This window comes from Macaca thibetana, chromosome 19 (genome assembly GCF_024542745.1).
Source record: "Macaca thibetana thibetana isolate TM-01 chromosome 19, ASM2454274v1, whole genome shotgun sequence".
NCBI classification, from domain to species: Eukaryota; Metazoa; Chordata; class Mammalia; order Primates; family Cercopithecidae; genus Macaca; species Macaca thibetana.
Window position 1 is genome coordinate 46,827,350 of NC_065596.1, and position 27,678 is coordinate 46,855,027.

General features: G+C 42.7%; 1 protein-coding gene across 1 annotated transcript; it reads right to left on the reverse strand.

Annotated features, from left to right (window-relative positions):
• Positions 1-12,768: 12,768 nt before the first annotated feature.
• LOC126941808 (putative pregnancy-specific beta-1-glycoprotein 7) lies at positions 12,769-27,429 on the reverse strand. The gene is made up of 7 exons (XM_050768573.1): positions 27,240-27,429; positions 25,630-25,989; positions 19,704-19,982; positions 18,641-18,645; positions 16,727-17,000; positions 16,072-16,326; positions 12,769-12,836 (listed from the first exon to the last, which is right to left on the reverse strand). Exons 1-7 carry the CDS (start codon positions 27,319-27,321, stop codon positions 12,769-12,771), a joined length of 1,323 nt encoding a protein of 440 aa, XP_050624530.1. The 5' UTR covers positions 27,322-27,429.
• Between the last annotated feature and the right edge of the window lie 249 nt (positions 27,430-27,678).

A 27,678-nucleotide genomic window follows, 5' to 3' on the forward strand; every position in this document is an offset into this window, starting at 1 on the left:
TTACATTAAGTGTATCTCCTAATACTATCCCTCCCCCCTTCCCTCACCCCACAACAGACCCCGGTGTGTGATGTTCCCCTTCATGTGTCGAAGTGTTCTCATTGTTCAATTCCCACCTATGAGTGAGAACATGCGGTGTTTGGTTTTCTGTTCTTGTGATAGTTTGCTGAGAATGATGGTTTCCAGTTGCATCCATGCCCCTCCAGAGGACATGAACTCATCCTTTTCTATGGCTGCATAGTATTCCATGGTGTATATGTGCCACATTTTCTTATTCCAGTCTGTCATTGATGGACATTTGGCTTGGTTCCAAGTCTTTGCTATTGTGAATAGTGCCGCAATAAACATACGTGTGCATGTGTCTTTATAGCGGCATGATTTATAATCCTTTCGGTATATACCCAGTAATGGGATGGCTGGGTAAAAAGGTAATTCTAGTACTAGATCCTTGAGGAATCGCCACAGTCTTCCACAATGGTTGAACTAGTTTACAGTCCCACCAACAGTGTAAAAGTGTTCCTGTTTCTCCACATCCTCTCCAGCACCTGTTGTTTCCTGACTTTTTCATGATCGCCATTCTAGCTGGTGTGAGATGGTATTTCATTGTGGTTTTGATTATTTGCATTACTCTGATGTCCAGTGATGATGAGCATTTTTTCATGTGTCTGTTGGCTGCATAAATGTCTTCTTTTGAGAAGTGTCTGTTCATATCCTTTGTCCACTTTTCGATGGAGTGGTTTTTTTCTTGTAAATTTGTTTGAGCTCTTTGTAGGTTCTGGATATTAGCCCTTCGTCAGATGAGTAGATTGCAAAAAATTTTCTCCCATTCTGTAGGTTGCCTTTTGCTCTGATGGTAGTTTCTTTTGCTGTGTCGAAGCTCTTTAGTTTAATTAGATCCCATTTGTCAATTTTGGCTTTTGTTGTCATTGCTTTTGGTGTTTTAGACATGAAATCCTTCCCTATGCCTATGTCCTGAATAGTATTGCCTAGGTTTTCTTCTAGGGTTTTATGGTTTTAGGTCTAACATTTAAGTCTTTAGTGCATCTTGAATTAATTTTTGTATGAGGTGTAAGGAAGGGATCCAGTTTCAGCTTTCTACTTATGGCTAGCCAGTTTTCCCAGCACGATTTATTAAATAGGGAATCCTTTCCCCATTTCTTGTTTTTGTCAGGTTGGTCAAAGATTAGATGGTTGTAGATGTGTGGTAGTATTTCTGAGGGCTCCGTTCTGTTCCATTGGTCTATATCTCTGTTTTGGTACCAGTACCATGCTGTTATGGTTACTGTAGCCTTTTAGTATAGTTTGAAGTCAGATAGCGTGATGCCTCCAGCTTTGTTCTTTTGGCTTAGGATAGTCTTGGCAAAACGGGCTCTTTTTTGGTTCCATATGGACTTTAAAGTAGTTTTTTCCAATTCTGTGAAGAAAGTCATTAGTAGTTTAATAGGGATGGCATTGAATCTGTAAATTACCTTGGCCAGTATGGCGATTTTTATGTTATTGATTCTTCCTCTTCGTAAGCATGGAATGTTCTTCCATTTGTTTGTGTCCTCTTTTATTTCATTGAGCAGCGGTTTGTAGTTGTCCTTGAAGAGGTCCTTCACATCCCTTTGTAAGTTGGATTCCTAGGTATTTTATTCTCTTTGAAGCAATTGTGAATGGGAGTTCATTCATGATTTGGCTCTCTGTTTGTCTGTTGTTGGTGTATAAGAATGCTTGTGATTTTGGCACCTTGATTTTGTAACCTGAGACTCTACTGAAGTTGCTTATGAGCTTAAGGAGATTTTGGGCTGAGATGATGGGGTTTTCTAAATGTACAATCATGTCATCTGCAAACGGACAATTTGACTTCCTCCTCTCCTAATTAAATACCCTTTATTTCTTTCTCTTGCCTGATTGCCCTGACCAGAACTTCCAACACTATGTTGAATAGGAGTGGTGAGAGAGGGCATCCCAGTCTTGTTCCAGTTTTCAGGGGGATTGTTTCCAGTTTTTGCCCATTCAGTATGATATTGGCTGTGGGTTTGTCATAAATAGCTCTTATTATGTTGAGATACGTTTCATCAATACCAAATTTATTGAGAGTTTTTAGCATGAAGCACTGTTGAATTTTGTCAAAGGCCTTTTCTGCATCTATTGAGATAATCATGTGGTTTTTGTCTTTGGTTCTGTTTATATGCTGGATTACATCTATTGATTTGTGTATGTTGAACCAACCTTGCATCACAGGGGTGAAGCCTACTTGATCATGGTGGATAAGGTTTTTGATGTGCTGCTGGATTCAGTTTGCCAGTATTTTGTTGAGGATTTTTGCGTCGATGTTGATCAGGGATATTGGTCTAAAATTCTCTTTTTTTGTTATGTCTCTGCCAGGCTTTGGTATCGGGATGATGTTGGCCTCATAAAATGAGTTAGGGAGGATTACCTCTTTTTCTATTGATTGGAATAGTTTCATAAGTAATGATACCAGCTCCTCCTTGTACCTCTGGTAGAATTTGGCTCTGAATCTGTCTGGTCCTGAACTTTTTTTGGTTGGTAGGATATGAATTATTGCCTCAATTTCCAACCTGTTATTATTCTATTCAGGGATTCAACTTCTTCCTCATTTTGTCTTGGGAGAGTGTATGTGTCCAGAAATATATGCATTTCTTCTAGTTTTTCTAGTTTATTTGCGTAGAGGTGTTTATAGTATTCTCTGATGGTAGTTTGTATTTCTGTGGGGTCGGTGGTGATATCCCCTTTATCATTTTTTATTGCATCTATTTGATTCTACCTTCTTTTCTTCTTTATTAGTCTTGCTAGCAGTCTATCAATTTTGTTGATCTTTTCAAAAAACCAGCTCCTAGACTCATTGATTTTTTGAAGGGTTTTTTGTGTCTCTATCTCCTTCAGTTCTGCTCTGATCTTAGTTATTTCTTGCCTTCTGCTAGCTTTTGAATGTGTTTGCTCTTGTTTCTCTAGTTCCTTTTATTGTGATGTGATGTTAGGGTGTCAATTTTAGATCTTTCCAGCTTTCCCTTGTGGGCAGTTAGTGCTATAAATTTCTCTCTACACAGTGCTTTAAATGTGTCCCAGAGATTCTGGTTTGTTGTGACTTTGTTCTCATTGGTTTCTAAGAACATCTTTATTTCTGCATTCATTTCGTTATGTACCCAGTAATCATTCAGGAGCAGGTTGTTCAGTTTCCATGTAGTTGTGCGTTTTGAGTGAGTATCTTAATCCTGAGTTCTAGTTTGAATGCACTGTGGTCTGAGAGACTGTTATAATTTCTGTTCTTTTGCATTTGCTGAGGAGTGCTTTACTTCCATCTCTGTGGTCAGTTTTGGAATAAGTGCGATGTGATGCTGTGAAGAATGTGTATTCTGTTGATTTGGTGTGGAGAGTTCTGTAGATGGCTGTTAGGTATGCTTGGTGCAGAGCTGAGTTCAATTCCTGGATATCCTTGTTAACTTTCTGTCTCGTTGATCTGTCTAATGTTGACAATGGGGTGTTTAAGTCTCCCATTATTATTGTGTGGGAGTCTAAGTCTCTTTGTAAGTCTCTAACTGCTTGCTTTATGAATCTGGGTGCTCCTGTATTGGGTGCATATATATTTAGGATAGCTAGCTCTTTCTGATGAATTGATCCCTTTACCATTATGTAACGGCCTTCTTTGTCTCTTTTGATGTTTGTTGGTTTAAAGTCTGTTTTATCAGAGACTAGGATATCATCCCCTGCCTTTTTTGGTTTTCCATTTGCTTGATACATCTTCCTCCATCCCTTTATTATGAGCCTATGTGTCTCTGCATGTGAGATGGGTCTCCCGAATATAGGGCGCTGATGGGTCTTGACTCTTTATCCAATTTGTCAGTCTGTGTCTTTTAATTGGAGCATTTAGTCCACTTACATTAAGGTTGATATTGTTATGTGTGAACTTGATCGTGTCATTATGATGTTAGCTAGTTATGTTGCTCGCTAGTTGATGCAGTTTCCTCCTAGCATCAATAGTCTTTACATTTTGGCATGTTTTTGCAGTGGCTGGTACTGGTTGTTCCTTTTCATGTTTAGTGCTTCCTTCAGGAGCTCTTGTAGGGCAGGCCTGGTGGTGACAAAATCTCTCAGCATTTGCTTGTCTGTAAAGGGTTTTATTCCTCCTTCACTTATGAAGCCTAGTTTGGCTGGATATGAAATTCTGGAATGAAAATTCTTTTCTTTAAGAATGTTGAATATCGGCCCCCACTCTCTTCTACTTGGAGAGTTTCTGCTGAGAGATCCGCTGTTAGTCTGATGGACTTCCCTTTGTGGGTAACCCAACCTTCCTCTCTGGGTGCCTTAACATTTTTTCCTTCATTTCAACTTTAGTGAATCTGACAATTATGTGTCTTGGAGTTGTTCTTCTCGAGGAGTATCTTTGTGGCATTCTCTGTATTTCCTGAATTTGAATGTTGGCCTGCCTTGCTAGGTTGGGGAAGTTCTCTTGTATAATATTCTACAGAGTGTTTTCCGACTTGGTTCCATTCTCCCCGTCACTTTCAGGTACACCAATTAGTCGTAGATTTGGTCTTTTCACATAGTCCCATATTTCTTGGAGGCTTTGTTCATTTCTTTTTACTCTTTTTTCTCTAAACTTCTCTTGCTTCATTTCATTCATTTGATCTTCAATCACTGACACCCTTTCTTCCGGTTGATCGAGTCGGTTACTGAAACTTGTGCATTTGTCATGTGGTTCACTTGTCATCGTTTCCCTCTCTATCAGGTCATTTAAGGACTTCTCTAGATTGGTTATTCTAGTTAGTCATTCATCAAATCTTTTTTCAAGGTTTTTAGTTTCTTTGCACTGGGTTCATACTTCCTCCTTTAGCTCGGAGAAGTTTGATTGTCTGAAGCCTCTCTCAACTCGTCAAAGTCATTCTCTGTCCAGCTTTTTTCCGTTGCTGGTGAGGAGCTGCATTCCTTTGGAGGTTGAGAGGTGCTCTGATTTTTAGAATTTTCAGCTTTTCTGCACTGCTTTTTGGCCACCTTTGTGCTTTTATCTACCTTTGGACTTTGATGATGGTGACCTACAGATGGCGTTTTGGTGTGGATGTCCTTTCTGTTTGTTAGTTTTCCTTCTAACAGTTAGGACCCTCAGCTGCAGGTCTGTTGGAGTTTGCTTGAGGTCCACTTCAGACCCTGTATGCCTGGGTATCAGCAGTGGAGGCTGCAGAAGAGTGAATATTGCTGAACAGCCAATGTTGCTGTCTGATCATTCCTGTGGAAGCTTCATCTCAAAGGTGTACCCAGCTGCGTGAGGTGTTTGGTGTCAGTCTGCTGCTAGTGGGGGATGTCCCCCAGTTAGGATACTTGGGGGATAGGGACCCACTTGAGCAGGCAGTCTGTCCATTCTCAGATGCCAAACTCCATGCTGGGAGAACCACTACTCTCTCCAAAGCTGTCAGACAGGGACATTTACATCTGCAGAGGTTTCTGCTGCCTTTTGTTTGGCTATGCCCTGTCTCCAGAGGTGGAGTCTACAGAGGCAGGCAGGCCTCCTTGAGCTGCGGTGGGCTCCACCCAGTTCAAGCTTCCTGGCCACTTTGTTTACCTACTTAACCTCAGCAATTGTGGGTGCCCCTCCCCAAACCTCGCTGCTGCCTTGCAGTTAGATCTGACTGCTGTGCTAGCCATGAGGGAGGCTCCATGGGCGTGGGACCCTCCAAACCAGCAGGGGATATGGTCTCCTGGTGAACCATTTGCTGAGACCCTTGGTAAAGCACAGTATTAGGATGGAAGTGACCCAATTTTCCAGGTGTTGTGTGTCACGGTTCCCCTTGGCTAGGAAAGGGAATTATTCCCTTCCTGCTTGCACTTCCTGGGTGAGGCCATGCCTCACCCTCCTTCGGCTCTCACTCGTTGGGCTGCACTCACTGTGCTGCACCCACTGTCCGAGACACCCCAGTGAGATGAACCTGGTAGCTCAGTTGAAAACGCAGAAATCACCTATCTTCTGTGCTGCTCATGCTGGGAGCTGGAGGCTGGTGCTGTTCCTATTTGGCCATCTTGACACCACCCCCTCTTCTTTTTTTTTTTGGATGGAGTCTCGCTCTGTCACCCAGGCTGAAGTGCAGTGGCACCATCTCGGCTCACTGCAACCTGTGCCTCCTGGGTTCAAGTGATTCTCCCACCTCAGTATACCATGTAGCTGGGATTATATTGCAGTATCTGGCCAGCAGCCCGCAATGCAACAGGGCTCTTTCTTTGTTCCCAGGCGTATAGGCAGGTCAAGAAGTAAAAGACATACACAAGATAGTGAAAACTGAGTCTGGGGAGGTCATTGACTTCTGGTCTTGTGATGCCGCCAATGCACTGGATATAACAGTATTTATTAGTAAGTTTAGTGAGGGCAGGGGTAAGTTACTGAGGGATTTATGGTGGTTTGATTCTGAGGTGAGATTGTCACATGGGGATGAAGTAATTCTTTAACATAACATCGGTATGCAGAAGTACAGTATACAGAGATAAGAATTTACAACATGGTGTGTGCATCAGCATTTTCTAACAGAGCCTTAAAACAGAAACACAGTGTATCCATAACCTATGATTAGCAAGATATTAATCAGCAGTAACAGTTGCAGTCAAAGCTGGTTGCAAACAATCAATAGAAACAGGAAGTGAAGCTAGACAACCAGTTAAACCAAAAAATTCTCAGAGGGGAGTATGCCTTACCCCTAAAGAGACCTAGAAGAGCCGTGGCAAGATAAGGGCATTTATCAACCTATCTTATCCATATGAACAGGCGCTCCTCATGTGTCCATTTACAGGTTCTCCACAAGGGTTGCATTCCAATCCCAGAACTATGAACATCTGCTTTTCTGGGATAGGAATCTTGGTGATGTGAAACTTCCCTGACTACACGTCCATTAATAGGCTCTCTGCAGGGAGAAGCACATCACGCACTGTTGGCTCATTGTGGCAGCCCAACCTGGCATTGTCTTTACAGAATCTTGCATGCAATTTTGTGTTTACAATAATCAGGAGCATTTCATCTTTTATTCCATAACAATGGTTTCAGGGGGTCTCCCTACAGGACTACAGGTGCGCGCCACCACGCCCGGCTAATTTTTGTATTTTTAGTAGAGACAGGGTTTCACCATATTGACCAGGCTGGTGTCGAACTCCTGACCTTGTGATCTGCATGCCTTGGCCTCCCAAAGTGCTGTGATTACAGACGTGAGCCACTGTGTCCTGTCCATAAACCACAAATTTCTTTGAGTTTTTGAATTCCAGCCCCAGAGAAACAATTTGATATTTGAAGGATGGCTGCTCACAAATATTTGCACACAAATAAAAATGTTTGTAGATTGCACCACATGAGGGAGACTACCAGTATGACTATCAGGACGAAAATATCAAGAGTTTGGAATATGTACCTTAAGCAAGATACAAACCAACTACAATAGAATAGATCAAAGAAGAAGCCAGAAGAGACTAGTCATTTTAACCAGGCAGCACATTTGTTGATTTTTACAACTGAGTATAATACCCGAGGTATTTATCCATGTGCCAAAAGAAGTGTCAGAAACTGCACAGGCTCCCCCTTGTTAAGCTGGTAGAGAGCAATTCTATTTTCTAGCATTGCATGTCTATGTTAAATTAAAACAGGGCGTGAGAAGAATAGGCAAGTATAGAAGTGGAAGCCTAAAAAAAACTCTTATATTTGAGGAAAAAGTTGTGTTAAAGATGTAGCTAACGTCAGCTTTTGGGTGGACTAAAGGATCTCTTGTTATGTAAAAATGTGTGGGCCAGGTGCAGTGGCTCATGCCTGTAATCCCAGCACCTTGGGAAGCCAAGGCGTGCTGAGGTCGGGAGTTCAAGACCAGCCTGTCCAACATGGAGAAACCCCGTCTCTACTAAAAATACAATATTAGCCAGGTGTGGTGGTGCATGCCTATAATCCCAGCTACCAGGGAGGCTGAAGCAAGAGAATCACTTGAACACCGGAGGCAGAGGTTGTGGTGAGCCAAGATTGTGCCATTGCACTCCAGCATGGGCAACAAGTGAGAAACTCCATCTTAAAAAAAAAAAGTGTGGTTGATGTGATGTGTCTGACACTGTTAACTTACTCTCAGAAGCTACTTCTTGTGAAATCCTAAGTACAGCATTATTCTGGGAAGCAAAGGAGACAGGCATAAGCAAGGAGAAATTAAGAGAGGTAAGAGTCTCATCATGATAGATAGTCTTGTTCTGACATCTTGAGAAAAGCTGTCCACAGTGTAAGGTCATCAACTTGTTTTTGTGGTTTGCAGTTTAGTTGTCTCTAAGTTATAGTGTTGAACATTTGGTGAGCTCTGAGTGGCCCACACCTCGGACATGAGGGTTTTCCCATGAAATTTACATTGAGTTGTCCACCTCCAGCTTATATGGCTTCAGCAACGGAGCTGTTCTTGTTTTTAATGATTTCATTGGAGAAAATTGAATTGGAAGAACCAAAAGAATTCAGGGTCCAGTCTAGTCTACCAGTGGATTATAAATACTCAAAGATAATGAACAGTGGTTCAGTCTGGTTACAGGTGCACTACAGTTTTTCTTTTCAACATAATTTTTCTCTATATAGGAGTCTCTATTTTTTCCAAAGATAATTGCAGTAGGATGAATTTGTTTGCAAAATAAGTTGAGTCTCACCAAACTTGCCTAGATTTTTTACCTAAGTGAAGCAAGAGTAGCAATGGACCATAGAGGATCCTTTTAAACTTTGCTTTGCTAGAAGTTTTATAAGACTCTCAGATTAAACTTTCAAAAACCTCTTGAAACTAGGAAGCCAAACCAAGGCCAACTTTAGACTTTGCCTGCATTCCCTATGGGTTTATTCTATGTATATTCTCAAATACAACATCCCAGTCAAAGCCTTGGTAATATAACCAATGTTTTAAATGTGTCATGTTATAAAGAGAGTAGATTATTACTGAATTTGTGCAAATAACTTTATTACCATATGCATATGTATACTCATGAATAATTTCCCAATTCTGGGACACTCAGATAGGGAGCCAAAGCAAATGTTTCAATTTTTGTTTACAAAAGTATACTTTACCAAATTGCTGTAAAGTATAAATAGCTTAAAAGAGAAAGTTCATATATCTGGAGAATGAAACATTCAAGGAATCAGCACATTTTCAAATAAAAAATTGTGAAAATATTATCCTTTTGATTATTTAGTCCAATAAATTTGAGTTTTTTTTCTTCTTTGTCTTGAATTTCATGAAGGTAGCATCCTGTTCATTAAAATTTGGAAAGTTCTCAGAGAGTCCAGTGATATGATCTTGAAGTTATCAGAAACTTGTATTCAAGAGTCGTTGTCAGAGTCTTTTCCATATATCTCCTTGAAAAAAAAGCAATTTTGGACTGTAGCTGATTGTAAATACTTCGAGGAAGAACGAAAGCAACTGCCTGGGAATGACAAAGACTTAAAATGACTATGGTTAAAAATCTAATGATACTTTTATTAGGTTTATTATGGTAAAGACACAGCTCACATAGAAATCTAGTTACTTCTGTGGCATATGACACTACGACTGATAACATACTCAATTTCCAGAAATTTCATATAGTTTTTAGAACACTATTTTATTTTATTTATTTTATTTTATTTTTGAGACAGATCTTACTCTGTCGCCCAGGCTGGAGAGCAGTGGCACCATCTTGTCTCACTGCAAGCTCCACCCACGCCTGGCTAATTTTGTTTTTGTGTTTTTAGTAGAGACGGGTTTCACCGTATTAGCCAGGATGATCTCGATCTCCTGACCTCATGATCTGCCCACCTCGGTCTCCCAAAGTGCTGGGATTATAGGCATGAGCCACCACGCCCAGCCTAGAATACTCATATTATTAACATTCCCATAAATATTATTTAGAGAAGGTTTAGCATCACTTATCCCTCATTTGAAAATGCTTTATATATATTTTGACATATCAAATAAGGTGGCTTTTCCATTGAGCTTCTGTTTCCCAACTGGATCACTGAGTTCTTGGTGTAGCCCATTAATAATTAGGGCCAAAAAAGTATAGTCTTACCTATGTTGAAAAAGGTCCTTAGGAAATTGCAGTACTTCTAGCTGAAAATAATTGATTTAGTTTTAAGTTCTACCTATTACAACAAGAATTCTTCATCCTCGTTACATGTTTGTAGTGTCAGGGAAGACTTAAAAATTACCAGTGCCTGGATCCCTCTCCAGACCTTTAAACTGGAACTCATGAGTGGGGCTTCAGCATCCACTTTTAAAAACGTTTTCCATTATTCCAATGTGTAGCTATATTTCCCATCAGATTTCTCTGATTTCTTGTGGCCTTCACTTTTTTTCTATTTTGGTATCATGATTATTTTCAGGTCTCATTTCCTGTCTTAGGCTTTATGTTCCCTGGGGTAGGGACCTTTCCTTCTTCATTTCTGTATCTTTTTTGAGCATGTGAATTGGTCATCAGGAAAAGCTGTCAACCACACATAGGTTGTGTCCTGAGTCTCAGGTTCACAGGCTAATGCTAAGGTCTTTGTTCTCCACGAGGTCAGAGGTTGCTTGTGATGAAGGGTGTGGTTAAGTCTGTAGTGCAGATGGTGGAGGGGAGTTCACCCTGTTTTTAGACATAGCATTGGAACTAAGAATTTTATGTCTTTGTGGGTGAAGGGGCAGGGATGTGTAGGAAGACAGTTCTGATTATGATGGAGGAATTATACTAGGAAGCAGATGTAAAGGAAGTGAGAATGAATAGTAAATAGAAAAAATGTGAACTTACCAAATAGGCTAGAGTAGACCCCTGGGGATTCTTGATTAAATGAATTAACTAGATTTTAGAAAAGTAATGATACAGTCATATGCAAGGAAGGTTTCAAAGTCTGGAGACAAGAAGTCAAGAAACACTTTGAGAAGTGGTTGAGCTTTATGGGAATGGAGAGAATTACACTATTGAGAGATGTTAAAAGTAATGAAGAGGGTTTCACAATGTGAAATTGTGTTTCTCATTTGAATCTGAGAAACAAATGAGCAGAGGCTGGAGATAATTATGTCTTAAAGACAGTGGGGTACAGGGAGCATAAAGGCCAGGGAGAAAGGGAACTGCAGAAATTAGTGCTGAGAAGCAGGAGTTTAGTGGAAGAAGGAGGAGATCCAGTCCCAGATACAGGCCAATAAGTCTTTTCCCTCTCCCAAGCATGGCAGTCAATCTTGCAGGAAACAGGACAGGAGAAAAGGCCATCATACCTGCCAGTCTTCCTGAAATACAGAAATGACATCACGGCTGCTATATCGGATTAAGGCCAGAAATACGCCCTGTTACTGAAGGAGCTGTCATGGAAAGAAAAGAAAAGGAATGGAGGTGATATTATTTTACAGGGGGGAGCCTCAGGAACAAGCATGTAACATGAGGTACTCTATAATTGTTTCTTCAAGGAATGCATTATTTCTGTTGGAAATTTGATGGGAGATGATTATATTCTTGCAGTTTTTTTTCCCTTCTCACCATGTTTCTAGGTTGGTGATCAGACCTCTGTCAATTCTCTACTGCACTCAGATATTTCAGAAAGCTTTCAGATGTGAAAAAGGCTGATTGCTATTTTCTATGTCATTAGAACTTTCCACCTTTCCACCTTTTCATGGTTGCATCTTTTTCTCAGTGTCTCTGTTGTGGCAGCCATGAATGAGACCCTGCCAGGTCTCCGTGGCAGGGACCTGATTGACAGAAGGCCCAGGTCAGTGCATTTCAAATTCACCACCTCCTTTGCACAGAAAGCTTCCTTCTCACAGGTTCCCAGCAAGGGCGTGAAAGCAAGCCTAGTTCTCTGAGGCTCTCTTTAACTCTAGTGGGTGACTGGTTGGAGGATTCCCGATCATCCTTGCAAAAAGTCTCTTAGAACTGCATTGATACCTAAAGCTTCTTTCTCTTTCTTTTTCACAGGAGTCAGCTTTGCATAGGGGTCTGTGGGTTCTCCCATACTACCTTCATGCCTGCCCCACATTCTCTCAGAGGTGTCTTCCCTGATAAATTATCTTATATGTCTAATCCCATCCAATCCTAACGGATGCATTTCAGTTAGTAAAAACTATCATACCAGGGTTGATTCTTTGCACTTAGCTTTTTTCCTTTCTCTTCCACAAGTAGTCAGTAACCATGTCCTAGTGTTTTATGTGTTGCCTCTTTTTCTATATATATATGGAAATAGTTAGGTACTGTTGAGGTGCACTTCCTGTGTACCAGGGCCTGTGCTAAATATCTGTACATCATTTAATTCACACAATAACCCTGTCAGGTAGACATTATTTCCGTCTTGCTTATGAAAAGATAGAAGCTTAGAGTAGTGTAAAATCTTTCCTGGTGTCATATGGCTAGTAATAAGTGGATCTGAGATTTGATTCTAGGACTATTTGACCTCAAGGCTAATGATGATGGTAGTAATATAGCAGCTGACATTGGTTCCTCTGCGTGTGGCATCTTGTTTCATTGACTACATTAAACCTTTAAAAGAATGGTATGAAGCAAGCTGTCTCATACTTCAGGATATGAAAGAAGAACAAAGTAAACCCAACACTGTGAATGAAGGAAACAATAAGGATTAGAGTGGATAAAAATAAAATGGAGAATGGAAAAAGATAGAGGAAATTATTGAAACCAAAAGTTGATTCTTCAAAATAAAATCAATAAAATTGATGACCATTAACTAGACTGACTAAGAAAAAAAGAGAGAAGATTAAAATTGCTAAAATCAGAAATGAAAATGGAGTCTGAGCGTGGTGGGTCATATTTTAATCCTAGCACTTTGGGAGGTCACAGTGGGAGGATTTCTTGAGGCCAGGTGTTTGGACCGGCATAGGTAACCCGGGGAGACCCTCTCTCTACAAAAAAAATGTAAAAACCATTTAGCTGGTCATATTGGCATGCATCTGTAGTCCTCGTATCTTGGGAGACTGAAGAAGGAGAATTGCTTGAGCCCAGGAGGTTGAGGCTGCAGGGAACCATAATCACACCACTGTATTTCAGCCTGGGCTGGCCCAGAGCTATAATCAGTAATAAGATTGAATCAATAAAAGTATTTGATGAAATTCAATATTTTTTCATAATAAAAACATTCCAACTAAGAATGGAAGGAAACCACCTCAACATAAAGACAATATGTGAAAAACCCAATGCTAACATCATACTCAACGGAGAAAGACTGAATGCTTTCCCTATATGAGCAGGAACAAGACAAGGATGCTGCTTTTGACATGTCTATTCAATGTAGTATTGAAAGGTCTAGTCAGAAAAATTAGGCAAGAATTTAAAAAAAGACATTCAAACTGGAAGAAGGGAGTAAAATTATTTCTGTTCACAGATAACTTGAACTTATATGTAGAAAATCCTAAAGATGCAATAAACCTATTAGAATTAATAAATGAATTCAGTAATGTTGCACAATACAAAATCAATATTCAAACATCAGTCGTATTTCAATACACTAACCATGAACAATCTGAAGGGAAATTAAGAAAAAAAATTTAATTTGTATTAATATCAAAAAGATAAAATATTTAGGAATAAGTTTAACCAAAGAGGTGAAATGATTATACCTGAAATCCATAAAATATTGCTTAATGATGACAGCAATAAATTGAAAAACATTTTGTTTTCATGAATTAGAAGACTCAATATTGTTAGGAAGACAATGCTACCAAAAGTGAGTTGCAGATTCAATACAATTCCTATCAGAATCTCAGTGACATTATTGCAGAAAAGGAAAAATCTGTCCTAAAATTTGTATTGAATTTCATGACTCTAAATAGACAAACAACTTTGAAGAGGAAGAATGAGGCTGGAGGACTCACACTTCCTGATTTCAGCATTTACTACAAAGCCCAAGTAACCAATACAGTGTGGTATTGGAATAAAGGAGGACATAGAAATTAGTGAAATAGAACAAAGAACCCAGAAAGAAAGACCTGCATATATGGCAAAATGATTTTCATTGAGTGTGCCAAGATCATTCAATGGGGAAAGGACAGTGTTCTGATGAAATGATATTGGGCAAGCTGGATATCCAAGGGCAAGAATGAGTGGAACCTTTACCTAACACTATATACAAAAATTAACCCACAATAGATCAAAGATCTAATTTAAAAGTAAAAGCTATACAACTCTTAGAAGAAAACATAGGAGAAAAGCTTCATGATATTGGATTTCACAATGGTTTTTTGGTTGTAAATTTTATTTAAAGCATAGGCAATAAATAAAATGGATAAATTGGATTTCATAAAAATCAAATCCTTTTATATATCAAAGAGCATTATCAAGAAAGTAAAAAGGCAACCCATGAAATGAGAAAAATATTTGCAAATTTTAAGTATGATAAGAAATTAATTTCCAAAATACATGAAAAACTACAAGTCAACAACAGCAAACATCCAAAAACCCAATTAAAAAATGAACAAAGGATTAAAATAGAGTTTTCTTCAAGGAAGATATACAAATATCCAATAAGCCCATGCAGAGTTCCTCAGTGTCACGAATACTTAGAGATATACAAATCGAAACCACAATGTGACACCACCTCACACACTTTAGGATGGCTTTGATAAACAATAACGACAGGAACACAAAACAAGTGTTTTCAAATAGATGGAAAAATTGGAGCTCTAGTGCATTGCTGATGGGAATGGGAAATGTTATAGCTACTGTAAGAAGTGGTATGGCTATTTCTCAAAAAATTAAACAATAAATTACCATTCGATCCAGCAATTCCACTTCTGGACATACTGCCTATAGAATGGAAGGAAATTTGAACAAGTATTTGCACATTGATGGTCAGAGAAGCATTACTCACAATAGCCAAAAAATGGAAGCAACGGAAAAGTCCATTGTCCATTGAAAGATAAGTGGGTAGGCAAATGAAGTGTATCTAAATACATTAAAATGCTATTCAACCTTACAAGGAATAAAATTCCAATACATCGTGCAAAAAGGATGAAACTTGAAGACATTATGCTAACTGAAGTAAGCCAGACACAAAAGGATAATTATTATATAATTCCATTTATAAAAGATAGAATAGCTAGTTACATAGAGACAGAAAGTAGAATGGTGGGTGCTAAGGGTTAGGGGGAGGAGTGAGAGTTACTGTTTTTTGGATCCAGAGGTTTAATATGGTAAAAGGAAAAAGTTCTGGAAATGGATAGTGTGATGGTTACACAACACTAAATTGCACACTTCGTTAATGATAAGTCTTATATTAGATATATATATAAAGTGTCCTGGTAGTCTTACACTCTATAAATACACACTTTTTGGCATTGCCCCTTTCCTGTCATGCAGAGCCCAAGAGGTGAATCTCACTATTTCTCCAAGTGTGCATCACTCACTGTCCTCTGTGCTGTGTCCCACGTGTTATGCCCACAGCCTCATACAGCCGGTGACTTCAGAGCCAGGACACAGTTCAAGAGTCTGCCCGGAGGCTCCCTCTGTTCTTATTTCCCTGCAGACTAGGCTTCACTTCAACTGGCAGCTCGATTTAGCTGAATTCAGGACAGGCCACCAGGGCTCTTTCTCCACACTTGCTTGTCCCACCCCAGGTGGAGTCAGGCAGGGCCAGTCACTGGAGAAGCCCGGAGCAGAGCAGGCAGCAGTCTGAGCTGCCCCTCTCTCATCCAAGGGGCTTCCTCCTCTCATTTGGGGGAAAAACGTGAGCTTGTTTCAAAGCCTCAGATGTTCCTTGTAGCTCATGGAGTAGGTAAAAGAAATCAAAGATGTGGCAGAAATGGATGTGTTGGTGACAGCGAAAAGCAATTTGATCTTGAAGACTCTCCTTGTCCCTCTGTGAAGCCTCTTCCACCTCTCTGAAGCCTCTTCCACCACATAGGGCTCAAAGCCCCCTCCCTACTTTTCTCAGGCTGGACACAAGGTCAGCCATGAGAAAACAGAAAAAGAAAGAGAAGAGGGTCTGTAGAGACAAATTGGGAGGGTTCAGGAGGAGAATTTAGGATTTGCTTCTGCCCATGGGACACAGGCTGGGAATTAAAATGTTTTCCTGACTCTTCTCTGAAAACCAGATAGACTCCACCTAAAACCCTATTGCCAATGATGCAAGGATCCACTTACGAGAGACTTTGATCCTCGTGAGTATGGAACGTTCCCTGCCAGTGGCTGAGTTACGAGCAGAGCAACCATAGAGCCCGCTATGCTTTGTAGTAATATGGGGGATAGAGAGCTTTTGTCCTGATTGAAGAAACTTCCTATTAATCGTCCAAGTATACTCTGCCGGTGGGTTAGAGTCCGCGAAGCAGGACAAGTAGAGGTTTTCTCCTGAATGGTAATGGGTGAATGGAGGGATAATCCTGGGGACGTCTGGACCATCTGGAGTAAAGAGAATAAAGACACAGGTGATGTAGTCTGAGGGAAGGGGATGCTCCTGGTCTCTTAAAGGGACAGAGTGTCCCTCTGAGCCAAGACACACCCTCAAGGCCGAGCCAAACCCCTTCTGTGTTCACTGAGCCAAGGCCTGAGGTATTCACCTGTTTCTCCCATCACAAGCTGTAGACCCCAAGTCTCCCATGACAAGAGCATCCCCTCCCCTTATATTCTTGGTTAAGGCTGTGCCTACCCAGGTTTCCCCAGGGCAGGGAGTCATGGCCTGCTCGGGTGTCCAGAAATAACAGTGTCTGTACTTGGACCTGAGAGAGACTGAGATGCCTGACTTCTGGTCATTTGGATTTAAGCTGGTGGCCTGGCCCACAGATGACCCAAATATACTCACAGAGGACATCCAGGGTGACTGGGTCACTGCGAATGCTACCAACTCGATCCTGTATTTCACATTCGTAGGATCCTGTGTCATTTCTTGTGACATTGGCTAGAATGAGGATCCTGTTTTCACCAGGTTGCTTTAGCCTGGGAGTGACCGGGAGGCTCTGACCGTTTACCCACCAAACGTAGGTGTAGTTCTGAGTCTTAGGTTCACATGTTAAGGCTACAACATTCTTATTCTCCATGGGGTTGAAGTTGTTGCTGGTGATGTACGGCTTGGGCAGCTCCACTGTGTGGGTAACAGAGAGAAGATTGTCCTGTGTGGCACCTTTGATTCTTCTACAGACATCCTTCAATCAGAGTTGGCATCTCCCACCTCTCAGCCCACCCAAGTCCTTGAAAGTCAATAGCTGGTGCGTGTGTTACAAGGCATGCATGATGATCTAAGTGCTCAAAGACTGTGAGGCTGCGTGCTCTGTCTTAGGGAAGCACAGACTTTCTCAAGTGTGAATTGAGGAACAGTGTTGGGTCATGGACAGACATGTGAGTGGGAGTCACAGCCCCTGGTACCCCTCCCAGTCCCTCTCTAATCAGCTGATTGACTGGCTCACCTTGGGTTCCTTACCTGGAATGTGCAACTCCTATGCCCCTTCCAAATTCCATCCTACTTTCCCCCTTTAGATGTGATTTCTCTGCAGCTTCCATTTCCAAGGACATTCTACAGATGAGCAATAATGGGACTTCCCATTGTCCTGAAACCCTGAAGATACTGAGCAGCCTGGCCTGAGACTGGATGTTTCAGCAGAAATAAGACAGGGGAGACCAGAGTCAAGCCTGGAGGTCAGTTCAGTCATCTGGCAGTGTAGGCACAAGGTGGGGCAGTGTTTTTGCTGGTGTTTCATGGTGACTTACTTGAGCCAGTGACCTCCAAAGATAGAGCAGAGTGCAGGGAATGATCTAGAAAGAGTGAAGGGGACAGGCAAGAGCTGGTGGCTTTGGAGTAGAACCATGTTCCCTGTTCTGGGTTCTGTAAGTTTCCTCTCCTTCTGCAGAGGGCAGGTGAGGTCTATGTGGACCTGTCCAGAAATATATGTGGAGATTTGCAAATGCAGAACTGACTGGTGGAAAGGGTGGGAATGTACTTCTGGAAATCTGGTCCTCGTGGACCATGTGTGTTTGATGGATATGAGACAAATTTAGGGAGAACTTTTGCAAACATTTTCTTTCATTGGACACTCTACTCTCCGATTCCATTTGTTTGACTACTCTAGGGACCTCATGGATGTGGATTCCGAAGTGAATCTGAGAAGAGACTGCTGGTTGCCAGGAACTGGGAGTGGAGAAAATCAGAAGTTGTTCATGGGTGTGCAGTTTCTGTTATGCCAGATGTGGAGGTTCTAGAGATCTGCTGTACAGTTTGATGCCTACAGTTCACACAGATTGAGTATTTCTTATGCATAAGACTTAGGACAAAAAGTGTTTTTTTTGATTCTGAAATATTTGTCATATACTTCCTGGTTTAGCATCCCAAATCTGAAAGATTCAAAATCTAAAATGTTCCAGTGAGCATTTCTTTTCAGCATCAGATTAGTATGCAAAAGTGGGAGGTGATAGGCCAAATACATTCTTGATGTTTTTTTTTTCTGTCACCACATTTCTAGCTTGGTGATTAGTTTTTGATCAATTCCATACTGGCCATGCTGCACTCGTATATTTTTGAGGGCTTTGGGATATGAGAAAGGCTGTTTGCTATTTTCTATGTAATCAAAACTTTCCACCTTTTCATGGTTGCATATTTTTCTGTGTCTCTGTTGTGGCAGTCATTAATGCGAACCTGTCAGGTCAGGTTTAGGACAGATTTTTGTAATTCTGCAAAAAATGTTACTGGAATTCTGGTAGGGGTTGCTTTGAATCTGGAACTCACTTTGGGTAATATTGTCTTCCTAACAATATTGATTCTTCCAATCCATGAGAATGAAATGTCTTTTCATATATTGATGTCATCTTTAGTTTCTTTCAGTAATGTTTTGGAGTTTTCAGGGTATAACCCTTTGACTTTTGGGTTTAACTTATTCCAAAATATTTTATTCCTTTTGATGTTAATGTTAATTGAAATTCTTTTCTTAATTTCCTTTCAGATTGTTCATTGTTAGTGTGTAGTCTAAAGAATGATCTAGAAGGGTGAAGGGGACAGGCAAAAGCTGGTGGTTTTGGAGCAGAAATATGTTCCCTGTCCTGGGTTTTTTTTTTTTCCCTCTCCCTTTGCAGAGGGCAGGTGGCTCTTCCCTGATAGCCAGATAGACTTCACTGGAAAACATATTGCCAATGCTCCAGGGATCCACTTACCATGGATTATGATCCTCTTGATTATGAGATTTGTTCCACCAGTGGCTGAGTTATGGATGAAACAGACATAGACCCCTGTATATGTTTTAGTGATTTGGGAGATGAAGAACACTTGTGCTGATTGCTGGAACTTCCCATCAATCAGCCAAGAATGCTGTGCCAGTGGGTGAGAGTCTGTGAGGCAGGAGAGCTTGGGGAGTTCCCCTGTATATTAATAGGTGTATGAATAAGAAAAGGTGGGGGCATCCAGGCCATCTGGAGCAAAGAGAATAAAGTCACAGGTGATATTGTCAGTGGAAAGGGTAAATCCTGGTCTGTGGAAGGGCCACAGTGACCCTGTGAGCTAAGTCACAACACTGAAGTCCCAGTCAAATCCCTGCTGTGTTCACTGATCTGGAGCCTGAGACATTCCCCTGTTTCTCCCATCATAAGCTGTGGACCCTGAATCTCCCATAACAGGAGCAGCCTCTTCTCTCCCATTGTTGATCAAGCCTAAGCCTACTCTTAGTAGTCATGGCCAGCTTTGATGTCCAGGGGTAAAGGTCTCTGTACTTGGACCTGAGAGGGACTGAGAGGCCTGGCCTCTGGCCATGTGTATTTCGGATGGCAGCCTGGCTCACAGAGGAACAGAAAATACTCATGCAGGAGATTCAGGGTGACTGGGTCACTGCGGCTGGAACTCACTGGGTTCTTCATTTCACATTCATAGGGTCCTGCAGTATCCTTTGTGACACCAAATATAATGAGGGTCCTGTTGGTTTTGGACAGCTGCAACTTGTGACTGATAGGGAGGCTCTGACCGTTTATCCACCACAGGTAGCTTACGTCCTGAGTGTCAGGATCACAGGATAAGATCACAGTCTCCATGGCCTCCCTGGGGTTTAAGTTGCTGCTGGAAATGGAGGGCTTGGGAGTCTCCACTGTGCACATGACAGAGAGAAGATTGCCCTGTGTGGCACCTTTGATTCCTCCAAAGACATTTTTCAATCAGAGTTGGCATTTCCCACCTCTCAGCTCACCCAAGTCCTTAAAAGCCCATCGCAGGAGTGTGTGTTACAAGAGAGACACATGGCAATCTGAGGGCTCAGAGATTGTGAGGCTGCCTGCTTTATGTGGGAGAAGCACAGACTTTCTCAAGTGTGAATTGAGCAGCAGTATTAGGTCATGGAAAGACATGGGACCAGTAGTCACAGACCCTGTTGCCTCTCTGAGTCCCTCCCTCTCCAACTGCCTGCCTGACCCACCCTGTGGTCCTCACCTGGAGCCGGCAGTGCTCAAATCTTCTTAGTTTCAGTCTTACTTTGTCCCCCAAGGTATGTTTTCTCTGCAGCTTCCCTTTCCAAGGACATCCTATAGATGGATGATGGAACTTCCCATTGTCCTTAAACCCTTTGGGTACTGGGAAGTCTGGCCTGGGACTGGGTACTTCAGCAGAAATAACACTGGGGAGACCAGAGTCAAGCCTGGAGGTCAGTTCAGTCATCAGGCAGTGGAACCGCAAGGTGGGGCAGTTTTCCCAGCTGTCTCATAGTGACTGACTTTAGCCAGTGACCTCTAAAGATAGAGCAGAGTCCAAGGAATGACCTACAAAGAGTGAAGGGGACAGGCAAGAGCTGATAGCTTGGATCAAGACCATGTTCCCTGTTCTGGGTCCATGATGTTCCCTTCCCCCTGTAGAGGGCAGGTGAGGACCATGTGGATCTTTCTAGAAATACATGTGGATGTTTGCAAATGCAGAACTGACTGGTGAAAAGGACAAACATGAACTGATGATGGAAGTCTGGCCCTCATGCACCATATATGTTTGGTGGCTATTAGACCAATATTTGGGAAGAAGTCTTGCAGAAACTTTCTGTCATTAGACATTCTACTCTCTGATTCTATGAGTTTGACTACTCGATGTACCTCATCTCAGTGGATTCCAGAGTGAATCAGAGAGTAGAATAGTAGTTTCCAGGAGCTGGGGTCGGGGGAATAGGGCATTGTTCCCTGGGTGTGTGGTTTCCGTTATGCAGGATGAGAAGGATCTAGAGATCTCCTGTGCAGCTTCATGCCTGCAGTTCATACAGATAAAGTGTTCCTTATGCAAAAAGCTTAAAACCAAGTGTTTTGGAGTTCTAACTTTTTTTTTTTTTAAATTTTGGAATAAATGCTGTAGATGTACTGGGTTAGCATCCCACATATGAAAAATTTAAAATCCAAAATGCTCCAGTGAGCACTTCTTTTTAGCATCACATCAATGGTCAGAAGTGTTGGATTTTGGAGCATTTCTGATTTTGGATTTCTGGATTTGGGATGCTCAATTTGTAATACTGTAATTTTCCCATAAAAAGTTGTCAGGAGTTTAGACCTCAAGATATGTTCTGACTCTAGTAACAAAACAAAACAAAATTTGGAGGAAACATTAAAATGTTGTCGTAAGTGGAAATTGTTACGGATGGTCCAAACATCTAAGATCAATTGCTGGTAGTATTTCTCTTGATGCCCAATTAAGGTTTAGGTGTGCCGTGAATTCCAGCAGGATCACATTATGCTCAAAGAAAGATGCCAAAGGTGATTTGAAATTAGCAACTCCTTAAGTAGAGAGAGTCCCATCAAAAGGACAGAACTGGCCAGTGTGTCAATTACATAAAGGGAGGAATGATGCCGAATTAAAAGAAGGGATGTGTTATGTTAGTAAATATAGAAAGAACTCCCTGTTTCTAATTTCTGTGCAGAGTTAGGAAAAATGGGGAGGAGCCCAAAACAGGTATGTGAAATGCTTTCTTCATTTTCTCTTAACTCAGGAAATACAACTGGAGGTTAAGTTTGTGTGAATTACGAAGAGTCTAAGTGAGACGCCAATGGCTCATGTGTCCCCCACACGAGGAACCCCAACTTATGAAAATGGCACCATCAGGAGGAAACAATCGTATGTGGCACAGGCAATAAAACCATCAGGTAGCACCCACCTGGCCACCTTCAACAGGTCCCCGACACCACCAGTATTCCCATTATGTGTATGTTACAGCCTTGGTAGTTGTCCCACAACTACAACATTTAAAAATTGCTATTGTCAATACGAAGTATTAAATATGAAGTTGAATATGTTGTTCCGCTTTCTTTCCCCCTCTTTTTTGAAGTTTCCTGTTTCAGTTTTGGCAGTTTTTATTCACACATCCTCAAGCCAGGGATTCTTTCCTCAGCTGTGTACAGTCTACCAGTAAGCATCAAAAGCATTCTTCATTTCTCTAACAGCCCCCTTTTTTTTTTTTTTCTGAGACAGAGTCTCGCTCTGTTGTCCAGACTGGAGTGCAGTGGCACGATCGTGGCTCAAACAAGCTATGCCTCCCAGGTTCACACCATTCTCCCTCCTCAGTCCCCCGAGTAGCTGGGACTATAGGTGCCCACCACCATGCCCAGCTAATTTGTTTGTATTTTTAGTAGAGACAGGGTTTCACCATGTTAGCCAGGATGGTCTCAATCTCCTGACCTCGTGATCCACCCACCTCAACCTCCCAAAGTGCTGGGATTACAGGCGTGAGCCACTGTGACTGGCCATCTCTGAGGGATTTTAATGAGTTGTTGACTTTTGAGGTTTTTCAGCTTTTTACTTACTGTTAGAGCCGATTGACAAATTTCAAGCTTGTTATATGCATGACAGGAAACCAGAAGTCTCTAGGAAGTGACTGGAGAATGTGAGCTCCATGGTAGGTTGAGGATGGAGTCACGAGTGAAATGGGTGAAATCAGCCCGTGGGCTTTGGAGACTGTAGACCTGTCCAGCCTTTGACACCCTGGTGAGTCAGTGCAAAGATTACAATAGTGACAGCAAACTAGCATGGCTGACTCCATCTGGCATCTAGTCTCAGGCTGGCTGTCCTCACTCATTCCTGGACATAGGCCAGGCTAACCATGGGTGGAATGTAGTTTATGGTTTAACTTTGAAGCAAGAATGATAATAGTTCCTCCATAACACTAATACCCTTCTTTTGCCCAGGGATTGCCTTTGTAAAACTGGTGAAAGACCATGAGAGTAAGATTACAGGAGGAAACTGAATTCTGCTAAAATGTAGGCACAGTTTCTATAATCCCTTACTCCTCAAATGTCATTTGGCCAGAGTTTACAAAATTTGTAACTAATTGCTCCTATAGATAACATCACTATTGTAGAACCTGAGATTGGTCTTTTGAGATGTTTCTCATTCTTTGCATTCTGGCAACCGGCTGACCTCATCCATACCCATGACTAATGGTTCAGCCAGTCACGTGGTCCCCACCTAGAGGCGGATTCAAGCACAAACAGATCATTTCCCTCCGCCCCCATGATTCCATCCCCAAACAATCAGCAGTACCCATTTTTTAGTCCTGTGCCCCTGAAACTATCCTTGAAAATCTCTAACCCCTGATCCACTAGGGAGGCTGATTTGAGTAATAATAAACCTCTGTCCTCCTGTTTGGCAGACTTGGAGTCATTAAAATCTTTCTTTACTGCAAATCACCATCGGGATCAATTGGTTTTGTTTGTGCAGGAGGCCAGAAAAACTTGTCTGGGAATTATAAGAGTGGATGGAGGAGCTGCCTTTCCCTGTCCCACAGTCTTGTCCACAGATCAGCTTCACAAAGGGAAAGAGCCCTGGATGGGGATACAGTGGAAGCTCATTTGCTTAGTGACCTGGGGACATTGGCTGGAGATGAAGCCTGGCAGGAGTGGCAGTTCCAGGTGATTTCTGTGCCTTTCCCATTTCCTGGGAGGTGGGCCAGACCACAGTGTTAGCAGGAAGGGAACAGAACAGTCAGCCTAGTTAGAGGGAGTGTCTGGGGAAGGCCTAGGGGTGGAGGAAGAAGCTGTGCAGGACAGGGCTTGCCAGGTAGAATGAAGCGGGAGGAAGATGAGGGACACAGAGAAGCAGAGAGAGGCAGAGACAGCCTGGCAGAGAACAGTGGGGGCTACAGTGACTTCAGAGACCCCAAGGACCAGGTACCCCCAGTTCCACAGTCCAGGACCAGGGAGCCCTGAAAATCCTCCAGTGGCCAAAGAGCTTCAGAGTTACACATGAAGTGGGGTGGCTTTAGGGGCAAGAGGTAGTGGGGGGATGAAACATGGCTGTCAGCCTCTGAAGGACAAGGGACAGGTGTGGCTAGAACTTCCTAGGATTCTGCATCCAAGATTCAGCCTCTAAAGAGGTTATGGATCATTCATTCCTTCATTCAATTCCTTCATTTGTTATGCGAGAGCTCCTGAGTGTGTGTCTCTCACTGGGCCTGTGCTGGTGCGGGGTGTGAGTGGTGAAAGAAAACAAGGTCCTCTCCTTTATCCTGTCATGCCAGTGACATGGACACTTTGGGAAACATAGGATTTCAGGTTCAGTGATAGGAGTTAAGATCTTAGGTGGAGGCCTGGACATTTTTTTGCACTGACTCTGACAGTTGAGGCAGGTAATTTAGTTCTGAAGTGCAGACTAATCAGCTGAGCATTTGCTCTCTCTCCTCTGAGGTTTGGATGCCTAAGAGAGGATTTGAGCCAATAAATGACTATGGGGTCCTTGGAACCCAATAAGCCCTCACTTCTGGTGGAGGAGAGGATGGGCCTGTGGCTGCAGACAGACCTCATGTGACCCTGATCTGCCTTTTGTGTTTGTGTGACTGGTTTAGTGACTGTGCCTTCCTGTGCCTCAGTTTTCTCTCAGTCAAATAAGCTAAATGGCAAATGGACTGTGGCTTTTCATGCTATCTGTGAATAAATTGTAAATTCTTCACAGTCACCTGACCTAATGCTTGGCACAGTGGAGGTGTTCACACAAACAGCATTTATTATTATTCACTTCCATGAGAGAGCACCTTTAGGTCAGATCCCTGTGGACAAGCTGCTGCCAGGTACATTTTCTCTCTTCTGTTTCTGCTTCTGGGGACATTAGAGTTTCTATGGAGTGTCCTAAGCCTTGCAAGGCAGTTGGCTGATGGCCTACAAAGCTTGTCTTTCTGTCCTCTCCACTCTGAGTGTGAGGTGAAGAAAGCTCTGTCCTTGCCTAGATGAGGCTCTGAGGGCTGAGCCCTGGCTGGTGAGCAGCTCCAGGAGACACAGTCCTCAGACAGCTGGTAAATCCTTGGTACCAGTAAGCCCTGCCACAACCCAGCCCTGGCACAGGCTCCTCAGCTTTATCTGGAGTAAGGATTTAGGGACAGGGGTCTGAGGTTGAGGCTTCTTGGGCTGAGCTTCTCTGAGAGTATCTCAGGGGTCCTCTTTGGCAAAGCCCTACTCACTTCTCCAGGGTCTTTCTCATTGTCAAATTTATGAAGAGGGCATGAGGTGCTTGGCTGAGACTGATCTCCTCCTGCTGAGCACCCCCCACCCCATCAGACTGTCCTTCCTGTGCAGCAAGTGTCTACAGGGTCTGGAGGCAGGAAAGGAATTCTGATCTGTTGTAGTTTGTCTCCTCTGTGTGTGTCCTGCACTAAATGCCAAAACCCAAACATGGGATATAATGCAGAGAGGGACACAGGCACAGTCCAGGCCTGACCATCCTGTGTTTGCAAAGTAGAAGTGACCCCGCCCCCCAACACCCAGGGATCATGTGGAATCACTCACGGTATAAGGTGAAATGTCCAGTTACTCCTTTAGTCTTATCACCTCGCTGTATGATATGTATGGTGTAGGATCCTGTGTCCTTCTGGGTGACATTCTGGATCAGCAGGGATGCATTGGAATATACTGTTTCTCGTCCACTGTATGCAGGCCCAAATATAATTGTTTCAGCATCTATTACATATGCTGTAATGTAATGTTGGAGGTCCATTATTTGCCCTTTGTACCAGATGCAGGCAGCAAGATTCTGGGGCAAATTGTGGACAAGTAGAAGAACATCCTTCCCCTCAGAAACTTTGGCTGGCTGGGCTTCAATTGTGACTTGAGCAGTGGTGTGCGGGTTCCAGAAGATTAAAAGTGATGCTAGGAGGAGGTGGAGAGAGCATCAGTCAATATTGAGACCTATGTATTGGGGGGGTGAAAAGATGGGGCCCTGCGTCCTGAGAGGATCTCTTCAGTCATCAGCCTTGAAGAAACACACACACACACACACACACACCCCAGTAGGACACACACATTCACCCTTTTGTGTGTGTGTGTGTTTGTGTGTGTGTGTGTGTGTCCTACTGTCCTACTGGGTCAAGGTCAGCAGCACGACCCCCATTCCTTCAACACTTCCGACCTTGGCATTTTTCTGTTTGGAATCCTCTTCCCCAGGGGTCTGCACAGCTCTCTCCACACTGCCTTCAGGTCCTGCTCGCATCAGGGCATCCTTAGACTTCTTTCCTGACACTTCCTTTGGATACCCTGGGTCTTCCCTTTCTGGCCTTTCCCTGCTCTGCTCCCTTCAGAGCTCTTGTCAACACCTGACCTCACATTCTAGATCTCTTTGCATGTCTGTCTTCCCCCCATGACAGCATGAGTTCCATAAGGACAGGGACTTTTGATCTTGGTTGCACACCAGTGCCTTGGAGAGGCTGTAGATTCCTGTACATGTGAGAGTTCCCCGGGTCCTCACCCTGCCCAGGGTTTTTTTTTTTGTCTTTCTCCAATTGTTGATGTTTTTTTGCTGAGGACAGTGTTTCATGCCCTGTTTATATTTTCATTTAAAGTGTCATCTGACAATAGTTATTATTATCATTTTTCAAAATGTGGTGTCCAGTGATGATTAACCAGCAAAAAAGAACACTTGAGATTTTCCTACCTCTTACCAATTCCAGTGCAATGTGATTTTCCTGTTTTGACCCGTGTCCCTCTCTGGTATATATTCCCCTATCCAGGCTCCAACAGAGCCTTCTTTCCTGTATTTTTTTTTTTTTTCTTTTTGAGACAGAGTCTCGTACTGTCGCCCAGGCTGGCATGCAGTGGCGCCATTTCGGCTCACTGCAACCTCTGCCTCCCAGGTTCATGCAATTCTCCTGCCTCAGCCTCCCGAGTAGCTAGGGTTACAGGAGCACACCACCACACCTGGTTAAGTTTTTGTAGTTTTAGTAGAGAGGAGACTTCACTATGTTGACCAGACTGGTCTTGATCTCCTGACCTCATGATCCACCCACCTCAGCCTCCCAAAGTGCTGACTTCTTTTATTTTTTAGAACCGCATCCTGTCCAGGAAATCCCATCCAATCATTCTGCTTCCTCCTCCTGTCCTCTCCCAGGAAGTTCTCTCCTCACCTGTGAGTAGAAGCTCCTTCCAGGTGATGTGTAGTGTGTAGGGAGGGGCTGAGAGGGGCCCCATGGCCTGTGCTGCCTGCATGTTCTCCTCTGTGGAGATGATCCTGGGATCCAGAAACTTTCTGAGCACGGCTGTCAGCTGTGCTGTCCTTCCTCTTTCTGTGCTGAACCTCTTCCCGGGGCAGGAGCACTTCTCAGGCTCATGGGTGGGGTCTGTGCCCAGGACACCCCTCTGTCCCCTCCCCTCTCTGTCCAGCCTCCTTGTCCCTCCTTCTCTTTTTCCTTTTGTCTGTGTGTCAGGTCCCTGGGAATTGTGGAGGCCTCTGCCTTTTTCAGCAGTGATTCTGTCACCAATCCTCAACACACACTATGTGCAGAAACACAAACACACACACAAAAGAGACACACACAGACACACACAGTCACACACATACCCTGT

Excerpts from the sequence above, each read along its gene's own strand:
- LOC126941808 (XM_050768573.1), bottom strand. The coding sequence starts at position 27,321 with ATGCAGGCAGCACAGGCCATGGGGCCCCTCTCAGCCCCTCCCTACACA. Across the intron at positions 19,983-25,629 it reads TGGACATTTCACCTTATACC|TGGAGACTCCCAAGCCCTCC; the intron begins GTGAGTGATTCC and ends TCATGTGCACAG. Across the intron at positions 12,837-16,071 it reads CACGAGGATCAAAGTCTCTC|AGAGAGGGTCTCCCCGGGTT; the intron begins GTAAGTGGATCC and ends TTTTTTTTGTAG.